Source organism: Rattus norvegicus, chromosome 8 (assembly GCF_021556685.1).
Source record: "Rattus norvegicus strain SHRSP/BbbUtx chromosome 8, alternate assembly SHRSP_T2T, whole genome shotgun sequence".
Classification (NCBI taxonomy): Eukaryota; Metazoa; Chordata; class Mammalia; order Rodentia; family Muridae; genus Rattus; species Rattus norvegicus.
Genome location: NC_141541.1, coordinates 115,045,267 through 115,072,245, shown reverse-complemented (window position 1 = coordinate 115,072,245; position 26,979 = coordinate 115,045,267). Strand labels below are relative to the sequence as shown.

At 52.0% G+C, this 26,979-nt stretch overlaps 1 protein-coding gene across 4 annotated transcripts; it reads left to right on the top strand.

The window, feature by feature from the left end:
* Positions 1-8: 8 nt before the first annotated feature.
* Tex264 (testis expressed 264, ER-phagy receptor) lies at positions 9-26,979 on the top strand. 4 transcript variants are annotated; one of them, XM_087561380.1, is made up of 6 exons: positions 9-90; positions 916-982; positions 3,096-3,387; positions 11,800-12,021; positions 23,222-23,390; positions 26,419-26,979. In XM_087561380.1, exons 3-6 carry the CDS (start codon positions 3,130-3,132, stop codon positions 26,697-26,699), a joined length of 930 nt encoding a protein of 309 aa, XP_087417506.1. In that variant the 5' UTR covers positions 9-90; positions 916-982; positions 3,096-3,129; the 3' UTR covers positions 26,700-26,979.

Here is a 26,979-nt window from a genome sequence, read left to right as displayed (position 1 = left end):
GAGCGAGCGTGAGGGGCAAGCGCACGCAGGCTCCGGGACTGAGCCCCTTCTTCCTCTGGCGCCGGTCCGCGTCCGTGGGCCGCCGACGAGGTGAGGGCGGAGCCAGATGCAAGGCGTTCCTGTCGGGGTGTCAGCTTGGGCTCCCCTCGTCCCCTCCCGTCTGCTTCTCCCGGCCTGAGACGCCCTCTGCACCGCGTCTGGCTCACTGCTGGCCCGGCCTGGTTCCTGGGCCTGAAAGCGACGGTGAGGCGGTCCTGACCTCTCCGCGCGGCTCTTGCCTCGGTGTAGGGTGCGGGAACGTCCCGGGTCAGTGGGACTAGAAGGGAGCGGGCGGGGCTCACCTTTCAGCAGCGCTTCCCGCGGCCGCGCGCCTCGTCGCGACTACAAACTTTAGCGTCTCTGAAGTTGCAGAGATGCACGAGGCCGTGAGGCGAGCGGGAGGCTGGAAGCCGACAGCACGAAGCGGCGCCCCACACACCCCAACCCCACGGCTTCTAGCATCCAAGTTTGCCGGCGCAGGTCCCTTTAAGGGTCCGGCCCTCCGCGGAGCGCACGTGAGCAGCCTCCGGAAGCCTGCGCGGAGCCTCAACTCCGACGCTTGCGGGCCAAGGAAGTCATCTGCCCTGCACCTCTGACGTTAGTGGAAACTGAGGCCCAAGAGAGGGCCACGCTGCCCAAGGTCAGCAGCAGGGCTGCGTTGGCGCCAAGTGTGGTAGTTGGGCCCAGTGAAGATCGTAGGCATGACGTTGTGAAGCTGGATTTGGCCTGATTTCCCCGTGCGATCTGAGGGTGGGGTTGGCTCGTTTGTAGACAGTCTCGTTTTGTGTGCTTTCCCTGGAACGGGGTTGCTCAGGGCCTGCTTTGCACACTGCCTGTGTCCAGGGCTGGGATGACTGTTCCTTTCTGCCCCTCCAGCGCCGGAGTACTGGAGCCCTGCTGGACTGGATGCTATGAGTTGCTAAAAGTGAGCCTGGCTTTTTAGGTGAGCCTTCCAATTACCCGTCCTTGCCTGCCTCCATTGGGTGTGGGGAAATTTGCCTTGCTTCTCCTTCCTAGGCTGACCAAAGCTCTGGGAATGGGCAGAAACATATCCCTTCTTTTCTGAACAGTTTTAGAAGTGGAAGGAAGAGAAAGGTTGGGAGCTAAGTTCCCTTACAACAACAGAAGTGTGTGGCAATGCTTGTCACTCCCAAGACAGGCTATGGCCTAGATATTGAGACCTTAGAGCCTTGAGATCAGCGAGGTCCAACATGGAAACCAGAGGAGAGAAAAACTGTCAGTGGACCATAGTTAGACTATTTGGGTTCCCACTGCCTGTGTTTTGGTCCAGGTGGCTCAGTGTACTACCTGTGTGACCTTGGTCAAGCATCTTGACCTCCAACCACTTATTTCCTGATGTGTACCTACCTTATTGGTTTCTTCTGAGGATTAGCGAAGTAGCTGAGTTTCAACATTCAGACAGTGCCTAGCCTATATCAAGTATGAGTGGAAGATTTGGTATCATCATTATCAGAGAAGAATGAAACCAACGGGAGGCAGGATGAGTAGGGCAGAGAGAGCAAACAGAAAAGATAATGAAGCTTACAGGCAGGCCTACAGGATGCATGAGGACACCGGTGGGAGTGGCCTGACTCCAGAGTTGGCTTCTTTGTAAGGCCAGTTCAAAAACAGATTTTAGCACGTCTTATGCTCAGAACATTCATATATCCATAGAGCTGAGTTTTCTGTAGGGCTAAATCAAACATTGCCTTTTCAGCTCTCAAACCTTTTCCTTTTTTTAAATTGGATCTTTAAGCTTAACTTTTCATGGGTATGGGTGGTTGTTTTACCTGCATCTGTGCCTGTATATCACTTGCACGCCAGAGGCCTGTGGAGACTAGTAGAGGGTGCTGCATCCCCTGGAACTAGAATTACAGACAGTTATTGGCCACCGTGTAGGTGCTAGGAATTGAACCGAAGTCCTCTGGAAGAGCAGCCAGGGTTGCTTACTGCTAACTCGTCTCCCCAGCCCCCTGAAACACTGTGTGGGTTGAGTGCAGGTCAGAGAATACATAAGGAAGTAGTGTGGGCTCTCTCCTCACCCCACCCCGTGTGGGCTCTGGGGTTGAACTCAGGTTTTCAGGTTTGGCAGTAGGCCCCCTTACCTGCTATCTGGAAACCCCTTAAGTAGGAATTTTAAATATCTAGCGTAAGACTGTTTCCCTAGTGATGTTTACGTTTCTCTTTCTTTTTAACTGTTCTTCTGTGTGATCCTGGGCTTCTCAAGTGACACCCTCTGTAAGAGTCCACCTGGAGTGTTTCACACAGGCTTCTGTGTTAATCCCCAGCTTATTCCTGTAGACTCTCTCTCTGTCTATTAGGAGTAGCTCCTACTTTTCCCTCTCTTGTGTCTCCACTTCTAACAGCCTTTTCCTCTCATTCCTTTGTTTCTATTCTTTGTGAGCTGGCGAAAGTGGGATCAAGCTTAAGTCTTGGAAGCCCAGGTTGGACTTTGTTCTGGCATCTCGTGCTGTTTTGATCTGGCCTCCTGTAGTCTTGGATAGCTACACAGTTGGAAAGAGAGGTCCCTGGAGACCAGATGGGTTCCCCCACCCCCAAACCAAACCAAACAAAAACCATGAATTTTCTTCCTGTGGCTCATTTCTCCCTGGGGTTTCATTCCTTATGGTACACTGTTATTTCGTGTTTGAACCCTACACCACACCTGTCAGGCCTCTCTCTCTCTCTCTCTCTCTCTCTCTCTCTCTCTGTAGTAGTTCATGAGGCTTGAGGGTGTTGGGCTGGCAGTGTGGCTCAACTGCAGGAAGGAAGAAGCAAAGGAGGGGGAACAGGGCCTGGAGTATGACTCAGTTTCCCCAGGTATGAACAAGGCTGCTAGTACTAGGCAGAGAGCTGTGCCAGGAGCTTCGGTGGCTGTGATTAAGAAATAAAAGAGGCTTGTGGCTTCAGTCATCTTTTGTAGTTCCCTTCTAGGTCACTGTGTGTAAATACCCGTGGCCCCTCCCCCTCCTGGGTCAGAGCACTAAGGCAGAACTGGCAGGCAGGCAGGGTTAGAGCAGGCTACCAGCCTCCTCTCCCTTCTGTCTCCTTTGCAGCTGCCTTGGGGTGCTGAGAGGGAGCCCCAGAACCATGCCGGATCTCCTCCTCCTGGGCCTGATTGGGGCCCTGACTCTGCTGTTGCTGCTGACGCTGCTGGCCTTTGCTGGTTATTCAGGACTGCTGACTGGGGTGACAGTGAGTGCTGGATCACCCCCAATCCGCAACATAACTCTGGCCTACAAGTTCCATGTGGGGCCCTATGGTGACACTGGACAGCTTTTCACGGAGAGCTGCAGCATCTCTCCCAAGCTCCGCTCCATCGCTGTCTACTATGACAACCCCCAGACGGTAAGGAGCCTCCGTGGGCTTCTACCTCTCTGATGAACCTGGGCCAGGGCCTGTTGGGGTAGGAGGCTTTGGCTTTCTGAGTAAAGGACAAGGAAATCTGAGCTGGTCCTACGGTTACCTTCTCTCAACGCTTAAAGCCCCTTCCAGATTTAACCACTGTTTGTAGGCATCTGAAGCCTTGTACTTGCCCACATCTGTGCGCCTCTGCTCATGTCTATTCAGGGGTTTCTGATGCAGTAGGACCCTGGCGTCTGTCTGGACCTTGACTCTCTGTCTTCTGCTCTCCTTCCTTCTCCTGCCTCCATTTTAGGCCGTGCCATCCAGAATCTGCCCATTGTCTAGAGTGAAGTCCTTTTTGTCTACTTTTCATTTCTCAGCTCCTGCTAGGGCTATGAGCTCTTGAGGACCGAGAGGGCAGTTTCTGAGCATGAGGCTTGGAATCCCACCTTTCCCATCAACTTGGTGCTCTCCCACCTAGTGACAGGCTTTTCTGTAGACCTCAAGCTACCTGTTGGGAGAGGGCCAAGTGAAGCTGAATGAGCCACTCAGAAAGCCCAAGGATGCCGGGGTCAGAGATTAATCCAGCATCACTGGTATCTTGTAGGCGTCTGGCTGTACTAAAACCTACAGTGAGTCAGGGCTCACCAATGTAGTTTCCTGCCATGCTATTGGGTGGTGCTGCCCACAGCTGGCTGGGCCGGCAGCTCTGCCAAAGGCTGTTCAGCCTCCATTTTTGAGCCATGCCAAACTAAGCCCTGGGGAATTTTTATTTGGACTCTTCTGCCTGGATTTTCTTGTCTGGAAAGCTCAGGTGAACAAACCCTATACACTGTCCTCGGACAAGGTCCCACAGGGACACAGGTGAAATAAGGGCGAGCTGTTTCCCTCTCTCAGCCATGTCCGGCTCCACACCTGCACTCTGGACATTAGACCATGAATTAGACCTGGCAGTCAGCCCCATGTAGATGATTTGCCAACAAGACCCTGGACTCAGTGTCCGTTCAAGTTTGAGTTGGGGTTTTAGGAAGAGTGCCGCAAGCCTGTGGGGACAATTCAGGGAAGAGAGCCCTCAGCCCTCAGCCTTGCTTGAGGCTGGCAGTCTGGGTTCTGATTGTACCTCAGTGTTTTCTCCTGTGTGATCTTAGGCATATCACAACTTTTCTGCACTTCCATTCTCTCCTCTGCGACATCCTGAGAAAATACTTAACATGCTTCAGTAGATAGGCTGGCAAGGACTTGCACCCCAGCACATAGCTCTCAACAGATGTTTAACAGAAAAGGGTGGTGAGACTCTCATGACAGACCTGGCAGCGGACATCTGGTCAACCTAGAAGATGGATGAAGAGTTTAAAGTGGCTACTTTGACTGTGCAGTTCCCTAACTTGGGTCCCTCCGGAAGATACCCACAAGAGCAGGCTTTACGTTGGCATGCACTTGGGGTGGCACAGAGACACTTGGTACCCTGTGTGCTCCTGAGCTAGGCATTGTCTTCTCCAGTGGCCATTAAGAAGGTCTAGGGAATCATAAACTCCCAGGATTCAGGGATTCACAGCCATCTATCCACCCACCTGGTCCACATTCTGGTACTGTAGGAGGTATAGTAGGTATGCAGCAGTGGGGTTGGGGAAAAGACGGGGGTGAAGAGAGCGTGACTGAGGTACTAATCTTTTTTGCTCTAGTCAAATAGTTGAGTCCTTGCTCAGTGCTTGGCACCCGGGGCACTACGGAGGATGAGGTATAGTTGCTGAACACGTAGGGCTCAAAACCACTTGGGATGAAGGTTTCAGGAACCCAGAGGTGCTGGAGATGAGATCCCGTTTCGTTTCTTAGAAAAGTTGAAGATCCACGTTTGTCACTTGTCTAGCTGCCTGTACTGCCAGTGGCCATCTTGGATGTAGACGTGGGGAAGGAGGATATAGGCTGACCTCTTGGGTGTCCCACCTCCAATCTTCCTGACAACAGTACAACAGGGAGTCAGACGGTCTTTGTGAGTGTGGGCAGGAAGTGACGCTCTTTTGGGCTATGAGTAGAACCGTGAGTAGCTAAATGAGAGATTTGCTTTTAGATATTGCTGAGGTGTGAAGTGACAGCTCCCTACCTAGACATTCCTAGCCCAGGCTGTGCAAAGGGGAAGAGGCTCCCGAGAGAGCCTTAGGGAAGTTCCACTCTGATCGATGTAGTAGAAGAAGCAAAATCTCGAAGGCAGGACAGTGGCATTGGCTGTAAATTCTTTCATCCCATTTGCCACATGAGCCCCGAGTCCTGGAATCTTGCATGGGGGGAAACTGTGAGTTTCTGTGAGGTGGGAGGAAGGATTCCGTTCCGACCCCGAAAGCCTTAACCTAGTCTCGGGTAAAGGGTACAGGGAGGCACCGGGTCAGACAAGCCCTGATAGAGATCACAGGTGTTGCTCTCTCACCATTGGCCAGTGTTCATGGAGTACAGGCCATTTCCTCCTCATGGTAGCTGGTGGGTAGGAGGGAGCTCTTGAGGCTGCACTCCCAGGCCTGCCCCTTCCCATAGCAAATGGTTCACATACCTCGCGTTAGAAAGGGGTCCTGGCTGGGAAGTGCGTTGTGCCTCAGCTGTGGCTCTTTCTTTTTTTCTTTTTTTTTAATATTTATTTTATGTATGTAAGTACACTGTAGCTGTCTTCAGACACAGCAGAAAAGGACATCAGATCCCATTACAGATGGTTGTGAGCCACCATGTGGTTGCTGGGAATTGAACTCAGGACCTCTGGGAGAGCAGTCAGTGCTCTTAACCACTGAGCCATCTCTCCAGACCCCCCCTCCCCCAGCCCTATTTCTAAGTTGGGTACTAGAGAGTTGAAAACTGACTTCAGCCTCCTCCTCCTCTGTGACGGAGGAAAATGAAGAACTGGGAGGACCCTGCATGCCTCACTTCATCCTGACTGCTCTGGCCCGCGCACATAGGTCCTTATGGCTAGGTGCTGTCACCGTTCCTGTAGGTCTGCCCCATCTCCTGCTTCCTGTCATACCTTCCACCTGTCCTCCTCTCCTCTGCTGTTTGCAACTTCTACAGCCTGCCTGTCTACCACCGTGGTGGGTGACGCAAGAGGGTGTGGTAGCTAGTTGTATTTTCTGCTGCTTGGTAGGTAGATTTACTACCTACCAAGCTCCATGCTTTTCCCAGGCATGGAGCGATGGAGGAACGGGTGGCATTCCGAGCTTACAGAACACTCTGCCCTCCCTTTCCATTAGTCCATTGGGAATGAAGGCCTAGAACGAGCAAGTCTGCGGGCCTGAGAGTTTTAAGAGTTCTGAATTGGATCTGTATCACCCTGCTCACTGCTCAGTGGGGTCTGGTGACTACCGTCTCTTATGGCATGTGGGTCAGATAGAGCTGGGAAAGGATAAGGAGGTAGCATTTCCCAGGACTGACCTCTTCAACAGAGCAGTGGAAGTGTGGGTTAGGCTGCTGTTTCCTGAGGGCCCAGGCTGGACCTACTCTGATTAACCTGTGGATGTCTTCTGCCAGGTGCAGCCAGACTGTTGCTCTGTAGTAAGTTAAACGTGGGAGAGGACTGGCAAGGTGAGCTCCTCTCTCCCCAGCAGAGATGCCCTTGGGAGGTAGAGTGAGGGGAGGACTCTGGATTCACCCTCCTAGGTCTGAGTCAAGGCCCCAGCTGATTTGCAGCATGTGACTCTGTGTGAGTCACTTGGCCTCTTGGTGAGTCTGTCTCATGTATCAAACAGGGATGGAAGAATCCTTCCTATCTCAGGCCCTTTTTCATTTTGAGGGGCTGAATATTGAACCCAGGGCCTTGTCTGTGCTAAATACATCTTCCCCCAATCCCAGGTTTTATTTTTGTGGCATCAGATTGATGAGGCAAAGGCCCAATGCTTGAGTCCTGGTAGGTGCACAGCAGGTTTGACAGCAGCCCTGCGTGTGAGCCTGCACCACTGAGCTTTTCTGCCTTCAGGAGCAACTGCTGCAGGGGGCCTGCGTCTGAGAAGACACAGTGCAGGGAAAAGTTGTGTCTTCATAGCTGGGGCTAACTTCTTAAATTCCCAGGTGACCGTGGGTTGTATGTTGCAATTCCAGAGCTTGTCTACTTAGGTTTGAACCCTGACCCCAACACTGCCTCCTGTGTGACATTTACTGAGTAACTTGGTATCCTGGGCCTCAGGAACAAGGTCAAGAACAATACCAACTGACCACACAAAGCCATTTGGCTTTGATGAGCTTATGTGGAAAGCAGCAAATGGCGAGGCCTTGTCAGGTTCCCCGCGATCAGGAGGGTATGCTTCTGGGAGGCAGAGGAAGGTTCCTAAGGAACTAAAGATGGAACTTCCAGAAAGCTCCAGAACCTCTTTTAGGGTTGCGATCCCAATGACCTCTTCCCTCCTTCAGTTTGAGCCCTGTCCTCTGGCCTGGTTGTTAACATCAGCCCAGCCAGCTGATTGCTGTCCCACACCCTTCACACAGCAGAGAAGCTGAACACATGGCGCGTTGAGCTGTACACCAGGTCTGGGTAAGGAGGCCTGTATGCATCTGTAATGGGCAGATACAGCTCTCTGGGCTTGGACTACTAGACCTTATACCCACTCCTATTGACTGTATAGGTTTTGGGCTTGCAGTTGGCCATCTCTACTAAACCCAGTGGGCCAGCTGACATAATTTCTCTTTTATGAATCCTTAAAGAGATCAATCTTGTCCTGTTCCTACACTTCCAAGGTCTCTGTCAGGCGGTACCATTGAGAAGAACTTCTTCATTGTGACCTGATGGTTGTCAGAGACCTCTCTGGTAGGGGCAGTGGGCTAGCCTCAAGATGGACTCATACCTGAAAGATTCAGGTTCCAAGAAATTGCCCTCTTCTAGTACTGGGCTGAGGAAGCCATATACCTCAGAAGAGATGTGCTGAAGCCTGGCTTCCCCCGTCTCTCCCTTGTAGTCTTGGTTTTGATGGTATGCCCTCGGTGAACTTTCCTTTCTTCAAAGTGGTAGTGCTTCTACCACTGTCCTGTCTCCCTAGTATGGTTCTGGTGCAGTTCTGGTCCAGAACTCACAGTGGTCACAGGTACTCCAGAGAAATGTCTGACGTGAGTAGGCGAAGTACACAAATAAGACATGTAGGCTTTTGTCTTGGACTGGATCACTGCTATTGGACCAGCTTTGCCACTTCCTGGATTATCTTCATAGCTGTCATGTCTCCTTGCTGGTGACCTAGTTCTGCTGCTTTCCAACTCTGGCCCTGCATGTACTTCTCAGCAGGTGGTAGGACCGCTGTGCTCTTACTCTACTAAGCACTGGCCACAGTCGGGAGGCGGCCGATAGTGACCTAACTTGTGCAGTTGGGAGAGACCGAGTCAGAGAGTTCTTGTGCTCCACATTACTCTGTCTTACACTGGAGAGGAGCACTTCCCTTTTGCCAGGTTAATTAATTGATTGATTGTGGGCGGGTTTTATGTGAGCAGCTGTGTGCATGCTGGCACCATCAATACACATACCTGAGGAATTTTCTCTGTAGGACCCTAGGCATTTTCTGTGAGGCCTGGAGTGGTAGGGGAGAAATGAGAAGACTCCATTACAGCGCAGTAGAAGACCTGTCCCCTTGACATGTATTTGGGGTCAGAGAGGAGGGGAATATCAAAAGGCTCTGAGGAAAGGAGCTGGGCTGAGTCTTACAGCATGAACTAGAGTTTTCCATTAAGAAGACTCAAAGAAGTTGAAGAGGAACATTTTAGGCAGAGGAAGTAGCTTACGCAAAGGCAGGCAGCATGAGAAGACGTGGCATGTTTGGCTACAAATAGCTCCCTGTGGGTGTACATGGGGGTGTGGTGGGAGAGGAGGCTGGCAAAGCGGGCTGGGCCAGAGCCGGCTTCTGCCCCTCCCTCTGCCACGTACTCAGTGGCTGCGGCTGCTGGCCCATCTGGGTTCTAGCCCTGCTGGTGATTAGTCCTGAGGTGAGTTCAGTGTCACACCTGGCCCGCCTGGCTTGGGAAGTTTAGTTTTGTTGTGGAAGTGAACTGAGAGTCATTGAGAAGTTCTAATTGTAGGTTCAAATGTCTTTCGGAGTCAGAAGAATGTTGAGTTAGTAGTTCCATGGGAGTTGCTGAAGTGATCTCAGGAAAGACCTTGGAGCCCAAATTAAGGCAGGCAGGGGATAAAGAGATCAAGCAGCAAGTGTCCTAACACCCATTTTCCCCTCTAACCTATGTTAACATTTTCTTCTTTTTTTTCTACCTTCTCTCCCGCCTGTCATGCTGTACATTGAGGTCAGCAGGTACAGTCATTTGGCCTGTCAGTCCAAACCTGTGGGAACTTCCTTGCCTGTAAGGCCTTTGCAATTCTTAGGGTATAAGTGGTACAGGTGCACCATCTAGAGACAAGACGTGGTACTGCAGCGTGACATGTTTGAGTGGGAGGGAGGAACTTGAGAAGGACAAGACAACAAAATCTGGAGGAAGTTTCAGGAGAGGAAAGGTGGTACAAAGTCTCATTGAACCTGAAGGATGGGATGATGATGAGGAAGGTCTGTATTCAGAGTTAGGGTAGGCAGACATTCTAGGTCGAGGGGCTGCTGTTGGGGTCATGCCATCGGTACAAATAACCAAAAGTAGTTACGGGGCATTTCACTAATGTCAAGCCTTTGTGAGCTTGTCATTAACATCTCTTTTAACATGAAAGGCCTATAAGGAAATATCAAGGAATTGGTGCTCTGAAAAACCAGGGGAAAGACTTGGGTGGGATCACATGACTCAGGTTTCATTCACTCCCTGGCCAGCCTTGTAGCTATGGTTATGAACGTCACATCACATCACATTACATCACATTACATTACATTACATTGCCTGTCACTGAAACTCCTTAAGCTCTGTTTGCCGCCATTTATTCAAGGAAGCATGGTCAGAGCCTTGGAAGTTGGCCAACCCCCTAGGGTCTGCTCAGAGTTCAGAGCCTGGAACAGGTACTCACGTCCCCTAAAACATGATTCTAAGGCAGGATAGATTGCCAGAGTAGAGGAAGCAGGCCAGGGCCAAGAAAGGCCCCAGAGATTGGCAGCAGACGTGAAAGGGGCTGAAATGGGGAGGTAGAGGCAGATGTGTGAGAATGACTTTGTGGTGCTGAGAAAGTGGGCAGGGGAGGAAGTGAGTGCAGGTAGGGACTGTCCCGTGCACATCAGAGGGCGTGGGCCCTGGATGGGAAGGATTGAATGGTGCAGAGTTGAGGTCTAGATCTGTGGTAAATATCCTAGATTTGGGAGCACCTTCCCCAGGCACCTAGTCTAAGGGCTGCACATAGATGGCAGGAAAATAGACCCAGGAAATAGACGGCTGGAAAGACTGCCACCATCTGCTGCCAGAAGTGAGCACTGGCCTGTCATCCCTGGGTCAGTCCCAGGAAGTGTTGGAAACCTGAGACTCACTGCCTCTGGTTGATGGGAGCCGCAGGATAGAGGATCGGGGGAGAGAGAGATGTAGACTAGAAAGTACATTTGTTAGGGACTGGGAGACATGGTGGGGGTAGGGGTTGGGGCAGGGAGACCAAAGTTTGGAGGATAACCAGGAAAGGATTTAGGAACTGGGCAGGTTTTAGGAGCAAAGGAGCCCTTGTGATGATGACTGCCCCTATCTATGGACCTAGAGGGGATTCCTTCTTAAATTTTTACCTCACATCCTGATTTTCCACAGCAAATGCTAAATCCCTAACCTGGCCCATGTCCTGTGTGTTCTACTGTACACATTCACACATACGTGTGTTTATGGGGCAACCAAGAGACACAGCTGTTTTAGGCTTTTCTCTTTGTTCCCACCCCTCAGTTGTGCTGCCTTGTTTACTCTGATCTCTCTGTTAGTAAAGCTTGCTCCTCTGGGAGGTAGGAGGGAAATAAGCTAATTGGGCTGTGCCACATCCAGATCCTATAGGATCAGCTGTCTGCAGTCCTGCTGGGGCTCTGAGGTTGGGACCCACAGAAGGTAACGTAAGGAGGGCCCTCAGCAGTGCTGCCAGTAATGGGCCGTGTGGAGGGTGATAGCTCAGATGTCTCTTTGTTCTTTCCTCCCCAAGGCTCCCTGCGGGTAGAGACCAAGTCTTGTCTTGCCTTGTCTTTCTTTCTTGCTTGCTTCTTTCCTTTTCTTTCCTTTCCTTTTCTTTCCCTGTCTTTTCTTTTCTTTTCTCTTTTCTCCCTTCTTTTCTTTGACTCTTGAGTTACATGTGCAGCTTAGTTTGTTGGTTGAATGAATGAGAGTCCCACAGCAGGATGCATACACACAAGCCATAGTCGATTTTATAGGGAAATGCCAGTTTCATCCTGATATCTAGAGCTCTGTAGCTTATCAGAGCAGGTGGTTTGTCTGGGCCTGAATTATCCCAGAAGCAGAGCACCTTAGGTCTGAAGGCCTCCGTCCTCTGCATGGCGCTGACCCCGTGCCCTTCTTCCATAGGTGCCTCCCGAGAAGTGCCGCTGTGCAGTGGGCAGCATCCTGAGTGAGGGGGAGGAGTCGCCTTCACCTGAGCTCATCCACCTCTACCAGAAGTTTGGCTTCAAGATTTTCTCCTTTCCAGCACCTAGCCACGTGGTCACGACTACCTTCCCTTACACCACCCCCATATCCATCTGGCTGGCCGCCCGCCGAGTCCATCCTGCTTTGGATGTCTACATCAAGGTGAGACGTAGGTATGACACGTGGGGGGGATACTCAGGTCCCCCTTGGATGGGAACTGAGAGGAATACACATGGTTTGGAGAGAGCAGCTTTCTAAGGCCCTCATGAATCAGGCACCCAGGTTTTAGGCTATATGGCAGAGACTTTTGTCATCTCTTTCAGATGCTTAAGATCTTGGGGTTAGACCATCTCCAAGGGCTTGTTCAGAACCCTGGTGTGGTCAGGTTGACTCTGTCTCTGTCTTCCCTGCCCCTATCCTCCTTGAGGCCTGAAGAGCTTTCAGTGGCCATGTGTCAGCCTGGCTTTGATGCTACTGCCTTCGACAGTGTGCCCCCTCCCTACCCCCAGGACTTGAACAGTAGTGTCAGGGAGTGATGGTGGCAACACAACCTGTCTGTAGGAGAAGGGGAGTCAACCGGGGGGGTCTGTCTCTGTGTCTACAAAAGTCTTGAAAACTTATCTGTATCACTTCTTTGGATGTCTGACAGACTTGAGAGCTAAGGAAAGGGTTGCATGTACAGGGTCCTAGATCCAATCCAGCAACAAAAACCAAACAAAACAAACAGAAAACCGAAGCAGTCAGTCAGTATTCAGTTGAAGCCATCAGTTCAAGATGGGCTGCCCAGTTCCCGAGCGTGCCCTACGGGGCCGTGAATGTGCTGAGGAAGAGTCAGGATCTGAGGGGGAAAGACCCACAGGTTAGGCTGCCACCTCTCAGCGGTTGACACTCCTCCTTCCCTCAGACACATTGGGTTGCCAGAATTACTTTGTCTAGGTCATAAGTCACTGACTCAGTGACTTTAGCAACGCAGAACTAGCACAGAGGTTAGCCCTGTATTTTGTGGTAAAACTGTCAGGCTAAAGCCGGGCTGGCTGTTAGAGGAGAGATAGTGTAAGGGTGTCACAGAGGCTGTGTCCTCTCTTAAGGTAGTTGAAAGCATAGTGCTGCTTCCCACTGAACTGAGAGAATCTAAAAGAGACCCCTGGTTTGGGGCAAAGCAGAGTCTGAGCCAACAGTGGAGCTGCTTAGTGACTGCACTGCCGTGGGCACGGCTGAGCAGCAGTGATAGCCATCATGGTGGCAGGTCAGAGGCTGGGGAAGAGAAGGGGGAACTGCTGGAGAGGGTATGCTTCCAGGTTAGATCGGAGGTGGGAAAGTAGGCTGGTATGGTGGCAGGAAGTGAGACACAGATGTTCTAGGCCCACTCTGCAGGGGGCCCCAGGGGGTCATTGCACTCGAGGGAGAGCTGATGTAGTTTTTTCCATCTTGGTTTGGCTGTGCCATCTTCAGTCTTGATGGCTAATCTGGAGATCCTTCCTGGGTTCCAGACTCAGAACAGGGCGTGTGGCATGGGGTACGGTGGCAAGCGTCTCAGCCACCAAAGCTTTCTCCTGGCTTCGGGGGTTTATTTTTAGACACCTTTGTCCAAATTTCCCGGCCCCTGACTGCTTCACAAGTTGGCTGGTTTTGACGTCACCTCTTTGATGAAAACCCTTTCTCCCTCCTCCCCTCCTGTGGGAGCCTGTTAGCTGTGCTCTGGGCTCTGTTTTACTGAGGTGGGGGCAGGGATAAAAAGCCAGAGGTTCAGGGCAGTGTGAGGGTCATCCCTGTCCTGTGTTTAGCCTGGCTTCGGTTTCTGGAAAACTAAAATGAAGGGAGATGAAGAGGAGGAGGCTGGTTGACCTTAACCTGTGACCTACAGGAGGCCCTGAGCCTCCCAGCACAAGAGATGGAGCAGAGAGTAAGGCTGCCTCCCACCCCTGCCTTTTCCCACGCCCTGTGGTCAGAGAAAGGCTACTAATGAGACTCCAGCACTTACAACTCTCCCAGCCCATCTGACTGCTGTTGACTTTGTGTACACACACACACACACACACACACACACACACACCTCTTTCTCTTTGTGTACACACACACACACACACACACACACACACACACACACACCTCTTTCTCTCTCCCTCCTTCCCACCATCCCTCCCTCTGTCTCTGGACTTGGGATTGCTGTAAATGTTCTTCAGATGAAGTGACAGCAGCCATCAGTACTCTTTCCTGGGAAATAAGGAAGGCTTATCTGATCATGCTGCCAAGATAGGGGAGGACTGACCCAGCAGTCTCACCTGCTGCCCCAGAAGCTGGATGGGACATCGGAGATCTCATGGGACAGCAAAGGACAGCAGTGGGTCACTGCAAGGAACCCAGAGTGAAATTCCCCTGGTTTCTGGAAGGGATGGCTGTAACCGTTCTTTGTGGTATGCGTGACAGCCTCTGGCTCTCTGGCCAGCCTTCCTCAGCTTGACAACCTAGCAGACTGAGCTGTAGAAGCTAGAATTTCTATCTTCAAAAATACTACTAGAAACCTCCAGACTGAGCCCTCTGGGACAGTCTATGTAAGGGCTCCCTGAGTGCCAAGTGGCCATCTTTGTATATAAAGGATGTCCCAGCTTGGCTAGGCTATTTCATTGAAGTACAAGGAGGTAGTCTCTGGGACAAAGTCCCAGGCAAGAGACAGCTTCATGCAGCTACAGGAGGAAACTGAACTTCCTTAAAATCACAAGACTACAGAAGAGATGTGTTCTAGATATGAGCCTAGAGCAATGGCAGTACCCCAAATTCACCTCAGGGCAGAACTAGTCTTTTTTGTGTCCACGGAAGGCTTTGGGCACTTGTAGCGACCAGGACTGAAGGGTGGGAATACGAGTCCTGTGTGTGGGATCGTATGTATATGGAAGGTCCTAGCATGGGCCATGGCCTGCACCTGGCTTAAGCAGTTGGTTAGATCATTGAGAAGATTAGACTGATCCAATCAAACCATCTGACTGCCCTGCCCCATGCTATTCCCCCTTCAGCAAGGTCCAGAGTCTATTCCATAAACCCCCTTCTCTAGTAAAAGTTCCCAGGGGAAGGCTTTATTTTTAAAAATTACATAAGCGTCTTCTCCCAAGTTTAGGGAAACAGAGTGTTGCTCACACAATGGCTAGTAGTAGCCAGGCCCCAGAAGCCAGATGTGCTCATTTCACTATAGTATTAGAAAGAGAAACTATAGGAAGAGTTGCCAAAAAGGGTGGTATCCTTGCAAGAGGGGACCATGGAGGATGAGTCCTGGGACAGCTGGATTGACTGAGGTAGCTCTGATAGGGCCTTAGAGTGGGAAGGAATCCAATACTTCTTACACTGCTCCGGGGTGGGAGCTAAGCGCTGTGCCGAGGTGCCCTGTGGCGGGCAGCTTGGACCCTCCTATTTCAACTGTAATAGCAATGCCTAAGGGTTCTTTAACTCAGCTGATATCTTAGCCTTTGTTCAGAAGAGGGTTTCTGAGCCTCGCCTGGTTTGCAAACTTCTGTACTAGTTAGATGAACTCCTGGGAAGATCCCCCCCCCACCCCTGCCAGAGGCAGTTATTCTGGATCCTGAAGATGCTGTGTAGCTGCAGTGTAGACAGAACAAAGGGACGCCATTTGTTTCTGGAGAAGCATTACTCTGATTGGAGACTGGAACTAAACAGAGAGGCCTTAGGGGCTTCAGGTTGGGGGTGCTGTCTGGAGCGGAGGCAACAACTTCTGAGTGGTGGGTGATTGTTTGACCAGCTAGGCTCTCAGGAGCAGAGGCACAGCGAGGTGTCTGTGGACACGAGTCAGCTTGATAAGCTAGATGAAACTTATAGCAGCCTGTTCAGAACCCTGGTTCTGCCTACTAAGCTCCGAACCCCATGTTTGTGTCCTCTTAGCCTGCCCCATCATCTCTGAGGTAGTGACTGGGGCTGGGTCCAGAACACTAGTGGAGATCTCTTAAGCCCTGGCTGTGGGAATCCAGATGAGGAAGCCTCATGGGAAATTTGAGGTCTGGTCATCTCTCTCCTTTCATACCACCTCGGCCCAGCTAACATAACGAGGTTCCAAGCCCCATTTTAATAAGTACTAGGCTACAGGAAGGCCCAGCGTGGAGCATGTGCTTAGCATACGTAGGCCATTTCCTTCCCTAGCACCAAAAATCAAAGGGTAAGGTGGAGGCCTTCTTGACATCCTAGCTTAGTCTCTTATTCAGGATTATTTGCTGAACCGTCCGTCCTTTGGATGGCACTGTTCCGAGCATGGGGATCAGTTAGAAGACAGTCATGGAGGTCTTAATGAAAGCAAGTATGTCCAAATAGACGGCAGAGGCCTAGAGAAGAGGAGGTGACCGAAGGTCAGGGGATGAAGTATTGGCTGCACCCGGGCATGAGTGGAAGCGGAGCCAAGAGACAGCAGACTTGTGAATTTGGGCTATACTTGGAATGGTGGGCCTGACATGACAGTAACATGTGCCAGCTTGACATTCGGTCTCCAGCACTGATTGTTACTGTTGGAGCCTGAGGGTGCTGGTCTGCCCATTTTCCCAGCAGGCACTCATTAATGGTGGCCTTGCAGCTGCTCCAGGCAGGAAGCAGCTGCTCCAGGCACCTTATTGGACTTGATGTCGTCACCCTCAGTGAGACTGAGCCTGCCACATTCCTGGGCTCCTCTCACTGGTTCTCTAGAGCCAGGTCACCTGGAAGAGCTACAAGCTGCTACCTGGTCTGCTCCAGCATGGAGAGGAGGGTTACTCTTGGAAGCCCAGGACATAGGGTTAGATGACAAACCTCTAGAGTCTTTCATTCCCATCATCGAGAGCTTAGTCATGTCTGGGGGGAGGAAGGAGTGGGGAGAGATAGGCCTTCGGAGAGGCATGGTAAGGATAGACGTTGTTGTTTAGGTGGAAGACAGCTCCAGAAGAGACATTAGAATCCACCTGAGGCTAGAGTGCCCGGGAGGACCACCAGAGTTTATGCCCAAAGAGTCAGGTTGGGTCCTACAAATGCCAGGGAGCCACAAATGTTATCTGAGTATCTACCATCATGCCAAGGATATGTCCTCTGATTGACAGTGTCCAGGCTGGGATTCAGAGCAGGACACTTGGGTGCTGGCAGATGAGAAGGAGTAACTGAATAGTGAGTAAGAAAAGCAGAACTTAGCTGGGAACAGTAGTAACTGTTTACTCTTAGTAGTAACTGTTACTCCCAAGACAAAAACTAAAAGAAGACCTTCCCACATGGGAAGACTTTATGCCTGGCATCCCTCAGGGAACTGTTTGTGGAGACTGAGGCATACAGAGACCATGGCGCACTAGACCTCTCCCTCTTCAGGCTCTCTGAACCTACCCTTTCTTTTCCCCTCCCCTAGGACTGGAAGCACAAAGCCAGCCTTTGCTGGGTTGGGATGGGAGTCAGCACTATGGAAATAGCAGCCTGGACACTGTAGCATGGCCGTCCTGTAGGACCTGGGGGCTGAGGCTGCCTGGGTGGTACTGCTCATCTGGACCACCACCAGTTCAGAGAACACCTTTCCTAGGCAGATGGGACTTACCAAGGAAAAAGTCTGTTACTCTGGTCTAGGGAGGAGACAGGATTCAGAGAAGGGACCTTTTCATAGGACAGAATGAGTGTGCCTTCGATGGCACCCTCAGCTAAGAAGCCACATATCTAGTAAGGCAGGTAGGAAGGGCATCTCTGAGAGATGGAGAGGGCTCAGAGTGCCAGATGGGACTGGGAAACTCAGGGCTGCCTTCCCTTCCCTTCTCTCTAATCTTCTCTACCCCCTTACCCACTCCTCCTTCCCCCTGGTTTCCTGACTCTGACTCCAGGATACTTGGCTTCATGACCCCATGTTCACTAAGCAGCCAAGCAGGACTCCAGGTCCTTGACTGCATAAACACTGCATATGCAGAACGCGCTGAGTCTCAGAGAAACGGTGAGCTCTACGTAGGCTCTGATTGGAGGGTTAACATTAGGAGCATCCAATCTGGAAGGTGGTGCCATGGTCTCCTGTGGCTGACCCACCAAGAGCTCTGGCCGAATGCCCGTGGGCTACTCACTTCCAGACTCCCTAGCCTCTGCTCCCTTTCCACGGGGCCCAGAAACTCCAGCACAGAGCTGAACTAGGCTTTCGTATTGACCGTCTGTGCCCCGGTGAAAGGAAAGGCTGGATATGGCCGCAAGTCCAAGGAATCGTAATTTCTCTCTCCTCAGTCACTAGAACATCCTGATACCTGACTGTATGGAGCACCCCCTCCATGAGCCTCCTAGGAAGCCTGGGTCTGGGTGGCACCAGGGAGAGGAGCAGAAGTGTAAATTGTGTGGCAAGCTGCCGGCTCTGAGGTGAAAATGAAAAGTCTTCAGGCAACAGCGGCAGAGGCACAGCAGCCTGGGGTGCCAGGCACAGCACCCCACCTCCCCACCTCACTCCTTCACACTTCCCCCCTCTGTAGTCTTCCCCAGACTCCTGCTCAGGCCTGGCCCTGCCTGCCTGGCTTCTCTGTCATCCTCTGCCATTCAGATGGGCGGGCCCTGAGAGAAACCTAATTCTAAGGCTTGTTGCTCCTGTTGTGTTTTTCCCGTTTGCTGACCTCTGTTACTGATGTTTATGGCAGGCCTATCCGGCATCCATTCTTTTGTAGTTTTCCACATGTGCAGTGCCTTTAAATAACAGGGTTTTGTTTTTCCTAGTTCTCCCTTCTCTTGAAATTATTTATTCTTTTATTTTATAATTGGAGACACCGAGGCCCAGAAGGAACCCACTCATTTGTCAGTAGCTTAAGCTAAGATTCTAGATACCTGTATGGGGCTTTCTTGGCTACTCTGTCTCTCTTCTCTCCTCTTCCTGTCTTTTTTGCCTGTACTCTTCAAGGCTTTGGACAGGAGCAGGGTAGCATGAAGAGAGGCAGGGAGGGAAGGAAGGAGGTACTCTTCTAGCCCTTCAGTAGGCTCTCCCTGCTGGTCTTGGGCTTCCCCGGGACATGACAGAAAGGTTTAGGTTCTAGGCCAGAAACTGTAATGGAGTCTGGTGGAGATGAGATAGGGAGCCATGGAGAAGGAAGTCAACAGAAGCTCCTGGGCAGAATAATAACAATGTGCTGTGTTGTAGCTGCAACCTCCTGCTGTGCCTCCCCCAAGCACTGTGCACACGCAGGGTAGACCGGCTGCCTGAGGGACCTCTGGGGTCTGCGCCCCCAGTTGTGAGGACTGCTGTGTGCAGGCGGGAGCCTATCGGTGTCTATGTAATTAAAAATGAGCATGCATCACTTCCCCCAGCTCGGAGAAGCTCCCACCTCGGGTGGGGTGTAACAGCTGCTGGCTGGCTGTGTGACTGCTTGGTTGTCCAGCTTGGCACAGAGGGGTAAGACTGGTCAGCAAAGGGTGAGCAAAGAGACCCAGTGAAGAAAGAGGTAAGAAGGATGTATCAGGCAGGACTTATCCTTTATGGGCCTGGAGATGTGTGTATGGGTAAGAGATGTGTGACCTAGTCCTTGACTCGCACCCATGACTTCCCCACCTGAGGCATTTGCCACGGAGCCCTAAGCGGATCCAGCCCTTGAGCAGCCCACAGGTGGGGTCCTCCTTCGGTTTCTAGCCTGGCCTGGCTGCTTCCATCCCTTGCCCTTCCATACCTCTGACTAAAGCCAACAACACACAGGCTGATGCTCTGAGAGCAAAACACAAAATAAAGATTGTTCAGGTCCTCCCTCTTACCTCCATACTCCTGGATTCAGAAAGATCTACCTGTGGCTCCCGACAGAACATCACCATCATACCAGCCCTGGATGGTGCGGGCAGATACTTAACCCTGCCCCAGAGGACTTATCCTGAGATGAAGAGTAAGGCCCCAAGGTGGCTGAGGTGACTCTCAAGACGGTTGCCTTGTGTAATGGATAAGCTGCTCTGTCGTTTGTCTCCCAGCACTTTGGATAGGTGGTCTGTGTTAGTGGAGGGCGAGTGGTAGGAGGGGATGCCCTGATGACTGATGTCTCCCTTTCTTCTTTCCAATTCGGGAAGGCCTGGGTTGGAGAGCAGGCCTGGAGGTGCGTCTAAAGGACTGGTACTCCACTGGCTGACTTCTCCCGTTGGGTGGAGGGCTGTGGAGGTCTGCACCTCTTCCCCCTGGAGAGGATCTGATGGTGTCTGTGTAAGCTGCTCTGGGTGGAAGTTTGTCAGAAATAGCCACATGGCCAAGGAAGATTATTGCCCCCACCCACCTACTCTTGGCTTCTTGGGCTGAGGTACTTCAGGGCTGATTGGGATTTCAGGCTCCATTTTCCAGCCATACCAGGCTGTTGTGGCATTGAGCTGGTGTCCTTGGCCATTGGCAGTCTGTTCTCCAAGGGCTCCCTGGGGCTAGCCGAGGGAGAGGCAGCTGGCCTCATCTTCCTCCAATGGTTTTCCAATATTTCCTGGCTCATCGACATGCTGTTTGGGCAGTAACTCCTGCTGTGGAGTGAGGACCCAGGAGCCAGCCCATGGCTACCCCTTCTTTCCCTGGAGGCTGCACCTGGCTGGAAAGGGAAAGGCTTATTCTCTCTGCCTGATGACTCGGGGAGGGGGCATATGCTGGTTCTGCCCCAGTGCTCTCTATCCCTAGTTCCCATTAGTCTCTCCTGCTTGGTAGAGAGAGCAGAAAGGGGAGAGTGGTCTCCTGGGAAGGACTGCAGGGACAGCTGTAAGCCCCTTCTCTGCCCAAGGGCTAATGTAGAAGTTTTACCCCTTTGCCTTCTTATTGCCCCTTCTCTTCCGCTCCTGAGTCTGAATTTTGACAGGATCCAGAATGTGTTATAATGATTTGGGGTTGAGCAGGCAATGGGATTTTAATTAGCTTCATGCTTCCCTCCAGTAGGGAGGGCCAGGTCTGAAGCAGGCCTGGGCAGCTAGTGCTCTGCTCCCTGTGTAGGAGGCTGCGAAGAGGTAGGGGTGGGCAGAGAACTGAAGCTGGGCCACAGTTTGCTCTCCATCCTCTGTCTCCCCCTTCCCTCTGTTCTCCCGATGGCTTTGAGATGAAGGCGATGGCAAGGATGGAGGATGCAGTTTCCATGGTAACAGGCTGTCCACAGCCAGGCAACTTCAGAGCTGGGCTCTCCGGAGGAGGCAGATGCGCAGAGCAGCCACGGAGCTGCCTGCCAATGAGGGGGCTGGCAGAACAGGTGGCACGGGGTGGCTGCCTGGTGCTGCCCACCCTGATGCCCAGCCCAGAAGAGAGGGTAGAAAGAGCACTTCCCCTCTTCCTTATTACTGTCAGGCTCTTCCCAAAGGAACGGTTGGAGGTACCATGAGTTTGGTAAGGGTCAGGGCTGGGGTATGAGCCTCATCATCTCTGGAATCTGGATGGATGGTCACAGAGAGATGGCCATTGGTCATTCTGATGCTGCCACTTGGACCTTTTAAATGCTCAGAGTTTGGTGATGTTGGTGAATGACATGCTCTGACTGTATTTGGGGACCCCTTCATTCTTTTTAACTGCTAAGGAAGGAACTGGATCTTCTGGGTGCCCCCGTGGCTTTGGCAACCTGGCCCAGATTGTTGAATGGAGCTTAGGTTTGGCAGATACCTGTCCTCAGGTGCCAGCTTTGGAAGGGTCCCAGAGCCTGGTAGCTCATACTTTTTTACAGGGTGATCTGTCCCCTGACAGTACATTGTCCTCAGGCTCCTCCCGAGAACTGGGCCTCTAGTAAGCACGTCCAGAAACAAAGGCAGCCATCAAAAACAACACAAAAAGCTAAAAGGTATATATAGAGAGAGGACATGAGCCTGGCTGTGGAGGAGGCCTGGAGAGCAACCAGAGATCGGCATGAAAGATTGGAGTCAAAACTAGTAAAAATAATGACTCCATTTCACTGACCTTAGAAGCACCAGGGCAAGGGTGTGGTCCTCTGTGTTTGGATACTCAGGAGAAAAGGCTTTGCCTGGATTACTTGTGGAGATTGAATCTGAGCCGTTGCTGACCTACGGTGGGCCACCTACGTTGATTTGGCCTCCTGGATGTACTCTCTCTCTAGCTGGCACTGAGGGTCCTAGCTGCGTCCCCTGTTCAGACTTCTTATCCCTTCATTTTCCTTCCATGGGCTCTTTTTAATTGGAGGAGGTTCCTCAACTCTTGGGTTGGCCAGGCAGGCAGACAAGTGGAGTCCTGGAGTGGCATCTCGAACCAGGTGATAAGTCTCTCATTACTGCTAAGTGGAAGGCTCACTTTAGAGCTCACGGTGAGAGCTTGGCAGGTGCTATAAATAACCATGTTGCGAAGGTTAGCGGGTGAGCAGTGACAGGGCAGGGGCCGCCATCACAAGAGAGGGAGGGCAGAATCTACATCAAGAGACACTGGCTCCCTGTTCGGGTTGTTCCTGCCTGCCTGAGGGTAGCTCTGGCATGTGTCTGCTGCTTTGATGCACCTGGGGGTAAGAAATATTGGTCCGTGTCCAAGTAAAAGGGAGTAGAGTGCCTGTCAGAACTTGGGGACCTAGAAGCTGGTACATTAGCCCATTAGGTAATATTCAGTGTCACCTCATGCCCTACCTTCCCTCCAGCTCAGATTATGCTTCTTCCTCTGGGAGAAACCCTGGGCTCAGGTGTAAAGAAGTACAGAAGCCATATTTGATAGTTTGAAAATTTGACAGAGACCTAGCCATAGGAATGGGGTAAAAGCAGTTTGTGGTAATATATACATAGACAGGGTCTGGAGGCCTCAGCTTCAGGAGTACTGACCTCACCTGATATCTATGTGTCATTGTCAAGGGGACAGACAAGATCAGGCCATAAAGTTCTAGGATAAAAAGTCAGACCTTGGCTTAAGTGTCTAAGGCCATAGTTCATAGGGTTCTTGCCCAGTGCTCTGTGAAACTAGCTATCCCCACACAGGATTAACAGGGCCAGACTCCTGGGATGTTTCAGCATCTGACTTAGCACGCTGATCTGAGGATTCTTCGTCATTAGACCTCTGCTCCTGGAATATAGGGTCTTGCCTTTGGAAGGTTCCTTATGTATCTCCCTCAGTAGGGGGTTGAAACTTAGAAGAGATTGGATTGGAAGGCACAGGACCCTACCTAGGTCCTGAAAGGAGGACCCAGCTAGGACCCTCAGTGCCATCTAGAGAGAGGGTGTATCTAAGAGGCCAGATGGAGGTGGATGGAGCCTAGGTCAGCAGCAACTTAGATTCAGTCTTCACAGGTAACCCAGGCCAAGCCTCTCCTCCTGCGTATCCATGCACCCAAACGCAGAGGACCACACCCTAGCCCAGGAGCTTCTGAGGTCAGTGAAATAGAGCTGACCTTCCAGAAGGACTAGGCAGTAGGCACTTCCCCGGGCTCCCATGGGACAGGTTGGTCAGGCCCCCATAGTGCTTATATTCATTTTGCAACACCAATAGGAGCGGAAGCTGTGTGCTCACCCTCGGCTGGAGATCTACCAGCAAGACCAGATCCACTTCATGTGCCCACTGGCACGGCAAGGAGACTTCTATGTGCCAGAGGTGAAGGAGACAGAGCGGAAATGCTGGGAGCTTGTGGAGGCCACTGACACCCAGACGGATGGCACAGGTACCAAAGGTGGAAAAAGTAGGGGGCACCTATAGCTGCTGGGATCCCTTCCTCTTCTGCACATCTAAGGACACAGTTAAGGAGGCTCCTCTGCCAAGGCTGGCACTGTAGGTAGACTCTACTTGGCAAAGGAAGGAAGGTGACCTTACACCAGGATCCACATGCAGAATTGCCTGTTCCCAGACATGTACATCCACACAGATGCGGATTCACACCTGGTTCTCCAGGTAACACCGCCCTGTCTGAACTCCCTCCAGATGTTAACAGGAATACTTACCATCCTAGGCTGTTGGGTGGAAGGCATCTGAGCAGGGCTCATCAGGAATTGAGACTGGACTATGTCCGAGGAGAAGAGAGGAAGCAAGCTGTTCTCCTGCCTCCGGTACAGGGTTCTTTCTAGAGCCCTTGCCATGAAAGCCAGCCCACACTGGTAGCCAGGATGCCCCAGGTTCAGGCCCACAAGCCACTTGCCATGATCTTGTGACACCCATGGGCAAGGAACCCTGTGGGTAACATGCTAGGTAATCCTAGGGGCCCCAACTTTTGACTATTCTGTTATGTGACTCAGAAAGTCTGGGTTGATACAGGGCTGTGGGAAAAAGAACTATCCTCCTTTTACTTCTCTGGGAGTCTTTCTACCCATCCAGTCTTCAACAGCCAAGGTCACTCTAGAGAGACATGTGTTGGCAGGGGCTGGTGCAGACAGGGTACTGGGAGGCAGTCTCTTCTCCCTTGGGGCTTGTGTCCAACATAGTTAACTTCATCTGCCACTTAATTACCTCCATGGGATACTGCTCCCTTCTGCTTAGTAGTGCCCGGCAGATACTCTTCGTGCCCCTACTGTGGACACTGGACATAGCACAAGGTCAGCAAGCCCAGGCAGCCCCCAGAGTCAAAAGGAGGCGTTCCTTGACCTTCCTGCAACCTTCTTCTGCTTCCTGCCTTCTTGGCCCACCCACCCAGTTCCCTTTCCTCCCAAACACTGCCTGCCAGGAGTGTTAAAGGACGGCTTGGCACTCACTACATACAGCTGGCTGCAGCCACAGCTCCCACACCCCTCAGGTCCTTGGTCTGTCCTCCCCCTAAGCCTGCCCGCCTACTCCCTACTGTGGGTGCTGTGAGATCTGCCCCCTTCTGACAGAGGCTGTCCTGACTCTCAGGGCAGCCACTCTCCAGGTGCATGCCACTTACACAGTAATGCATGGTGGGTGCCTGACCACCCAAGGCTTGGCCTGTCCCTCCTTGCCTCCCTGCTGGGACTCTGACTTGGACTGGGAGGTGAAAGGGGTGATTAGCTGCCTTGTGCCTGTTATTACATTGATGTATTATTTAGCTCCACAGAAGCAATGAATATTTGATCTCCTTGCATTGGCTGTTGGCAGAGGAAGAGAGAGGAACTGGGTAAAGGTGGTAGCTTCACATCCCCTGCCCAGCAGCCCTGGGGACTTAGGTGCTCCTTCGCCTTTCCTGGGGTCCTCTTTCTAGGGACATAGACTTGACAAAGGGACTTTCTTCTGTAGGGCTGTAGGGCTGCCATTCCTCTGCCTTGAAGAGCTCCTTTGTGAGTAGAGTCCATCTGTTCATCTGATGTTCTGAGCCTGGTGAAGGGAAGCTCTATCCTCTGATCACTCTTAGACTCTTAGCCCAGGAGCGCGAAGGGAAGACTCTGTATTCAAGCATCTTGGGTGAGCCATTAGGTGGGTGGGTAGATAGAACTTGACAGTAATGGGGTCAGAGAAAAACTACCCCCACCTGTCAGACCTGCAGCCCTTGGTGAATGAGTGAGGACCTAGAGTCCTGCTCCACGATCAGTGAGATTGCCCATAACTCACTGCTCTTCTGGTGTGCTTCTTCTGTGGGAGCCATTCCAGAGGCCACGGCAAAAGGAGAGCACAGGACCAGCAGTCCTATTCTTCCAGGGCTCGTCTCACCTCTGCTAGCAGGGCCTAGACGTAAAATAGATTAGCAGAGCAGACCTGACCCTCAGATTGCTTCACCCTTAAGCACGCTACCCCCAGCTAAGGCTCCAGGGGCAGCTCTAGGCCAGTGCAGATACCAAGCAGTTCCCAAATTGCTTCTGGCTCAGGACCTTATTACCATGGAGGCAGGAGCTGAGAAAGCCAGCCCACCCTCACCGTCCATGGTATTTAGCAGACTTAACAGCTGGCCCTCTTTACTTGCACTTGAGATGATATGTTAGCCTCTTCAGATCTAGAGCCCTGCACATAGTAGGTCCGAGCTCTTTGTTCTTTCTCACCACCTGCATTCAGTGCCCCTGATTTGTAGAGATGGCCAAGGGATAAGTGCTGGGCAGAAGGCAGATTAAAGAGAGCCTGCGGTTGGAGTGGGCACTTGGTGGGTTGACCCAGGCACATGAAGAGAAAATCCTTCACATGCGTCATCCTAGCTCTCTCCTTTTGTCTGGTTGAGAGTCTTAGGATTTCTTCATCCTCTTGCTTCACCTTCTCCTTTACATGGAGATACAGTGTTGATTAGGGGCAGGAGCCAGCTGATGTCCTGACTATCACAGCTCCTTGGGGAGGCCTTTGTGGGGACACGGACTGGAGAATAGCCCTCTTGGTCCTTTCTTCAGCCCTCCTGCCTCTTGGGCAATGTTCTGTAGCTGTCCCTGGACAAACCACTCTCAAGCCTGAAAATGAATGGTATTTGGGTCTCCTTTGTGCTACCTCAGCTCCTCACCCTGGGGCTGAGTGGCCCTTAATGGATGTGGGGGTAGGGGTCAGTGGCTTTGTGAAAGTGCAAGGACCTCGAACTAATCTAGGGTAAGAGAGAAGTGCACAGCCAGCTGCTCCTCTCTCCTACCCTGCAAACTCCCTCAGCTCTCTCAGTGCAGCCCCAGTCAGGGCAGAGGGCAGAGGGCAGCTGGAATGGGCCTCCTGAGTCAGGGTGGCTATATTATTCATGAGTAGACCATGCATGCTCAGTACTGAGCTGGTGGCCCTGAAGGAAGGGATGGTTAAGAATATGTGATAGTTGGCTAACCAGTGCTCCCTTGTCCTGGCCACAGGAGCTGATACAAGTGACGCGAGTTCCGTAAGCCTGGAGGTTCGCCCTGGCAGCCGGGAGACTTCAGCCACCCCATTTTCTCCTGGGGCAAGCAACCGTGCCTGGGATGATGGCGACAACCGCAGCGAGCACAGCTACAGCGAATCGGGTGCCAGTGGCTCATCCTTTGAGGAGCTGGACATGGAGGGCGAGGGGCCCCTGGGGGAACCCCGACTGAACCCTGAAGCCAAGCTTCTGGCGTCTCCTCGGGAGCTCAGCACCCCCGAGAGGGGTGAGGAGTAATGATAAGCCCTCAACCCTCCGGTGGTGCATTTGCTAAGGAACTGAGCAAACTCTCCAGCCCTCTTTTTCCTTAACCTGCCTAGCTTGGGCTGGGAGCGCAGGAGCCTGAGTCCTCCTGCTCCAAGCCTAAACCTCCTTCCTTACTGCCCTTTTGGCTCCCAGGGCCGAAGGAGCCAGAGACTGTTATCTGCACCAGCCTCCTGGGCTGCCGACCTTGCAGACTCTTATTGGAGCTTCCAGAACCCAGAATAAAGTGAATTACTTTCTTGTTTCACCTGGA

Coding starts and splice junctions, on each gene's coding strand:
- Tex264 (XM_087561380.1), top strand. CDS start 3,130: ATGCCGGATCTCCTCCTCCTGGGCCTGATTGGGGCCCTGACTCTGCTG. Junction 3,388..11,799: donor ACTATGACAACCCCCAGACG/GTAAGGAGCCTC, acceptor CTTCTTCCATAG/GTGCCTCCCGAGAAGTGCCG. Junction 23,391..26,418: donor CACCCAGACGGATGGCACAG/GTACCAAAGGTG, acceptor TCCTGGCCACAG/GAGCTGATACAAGTGACGCG.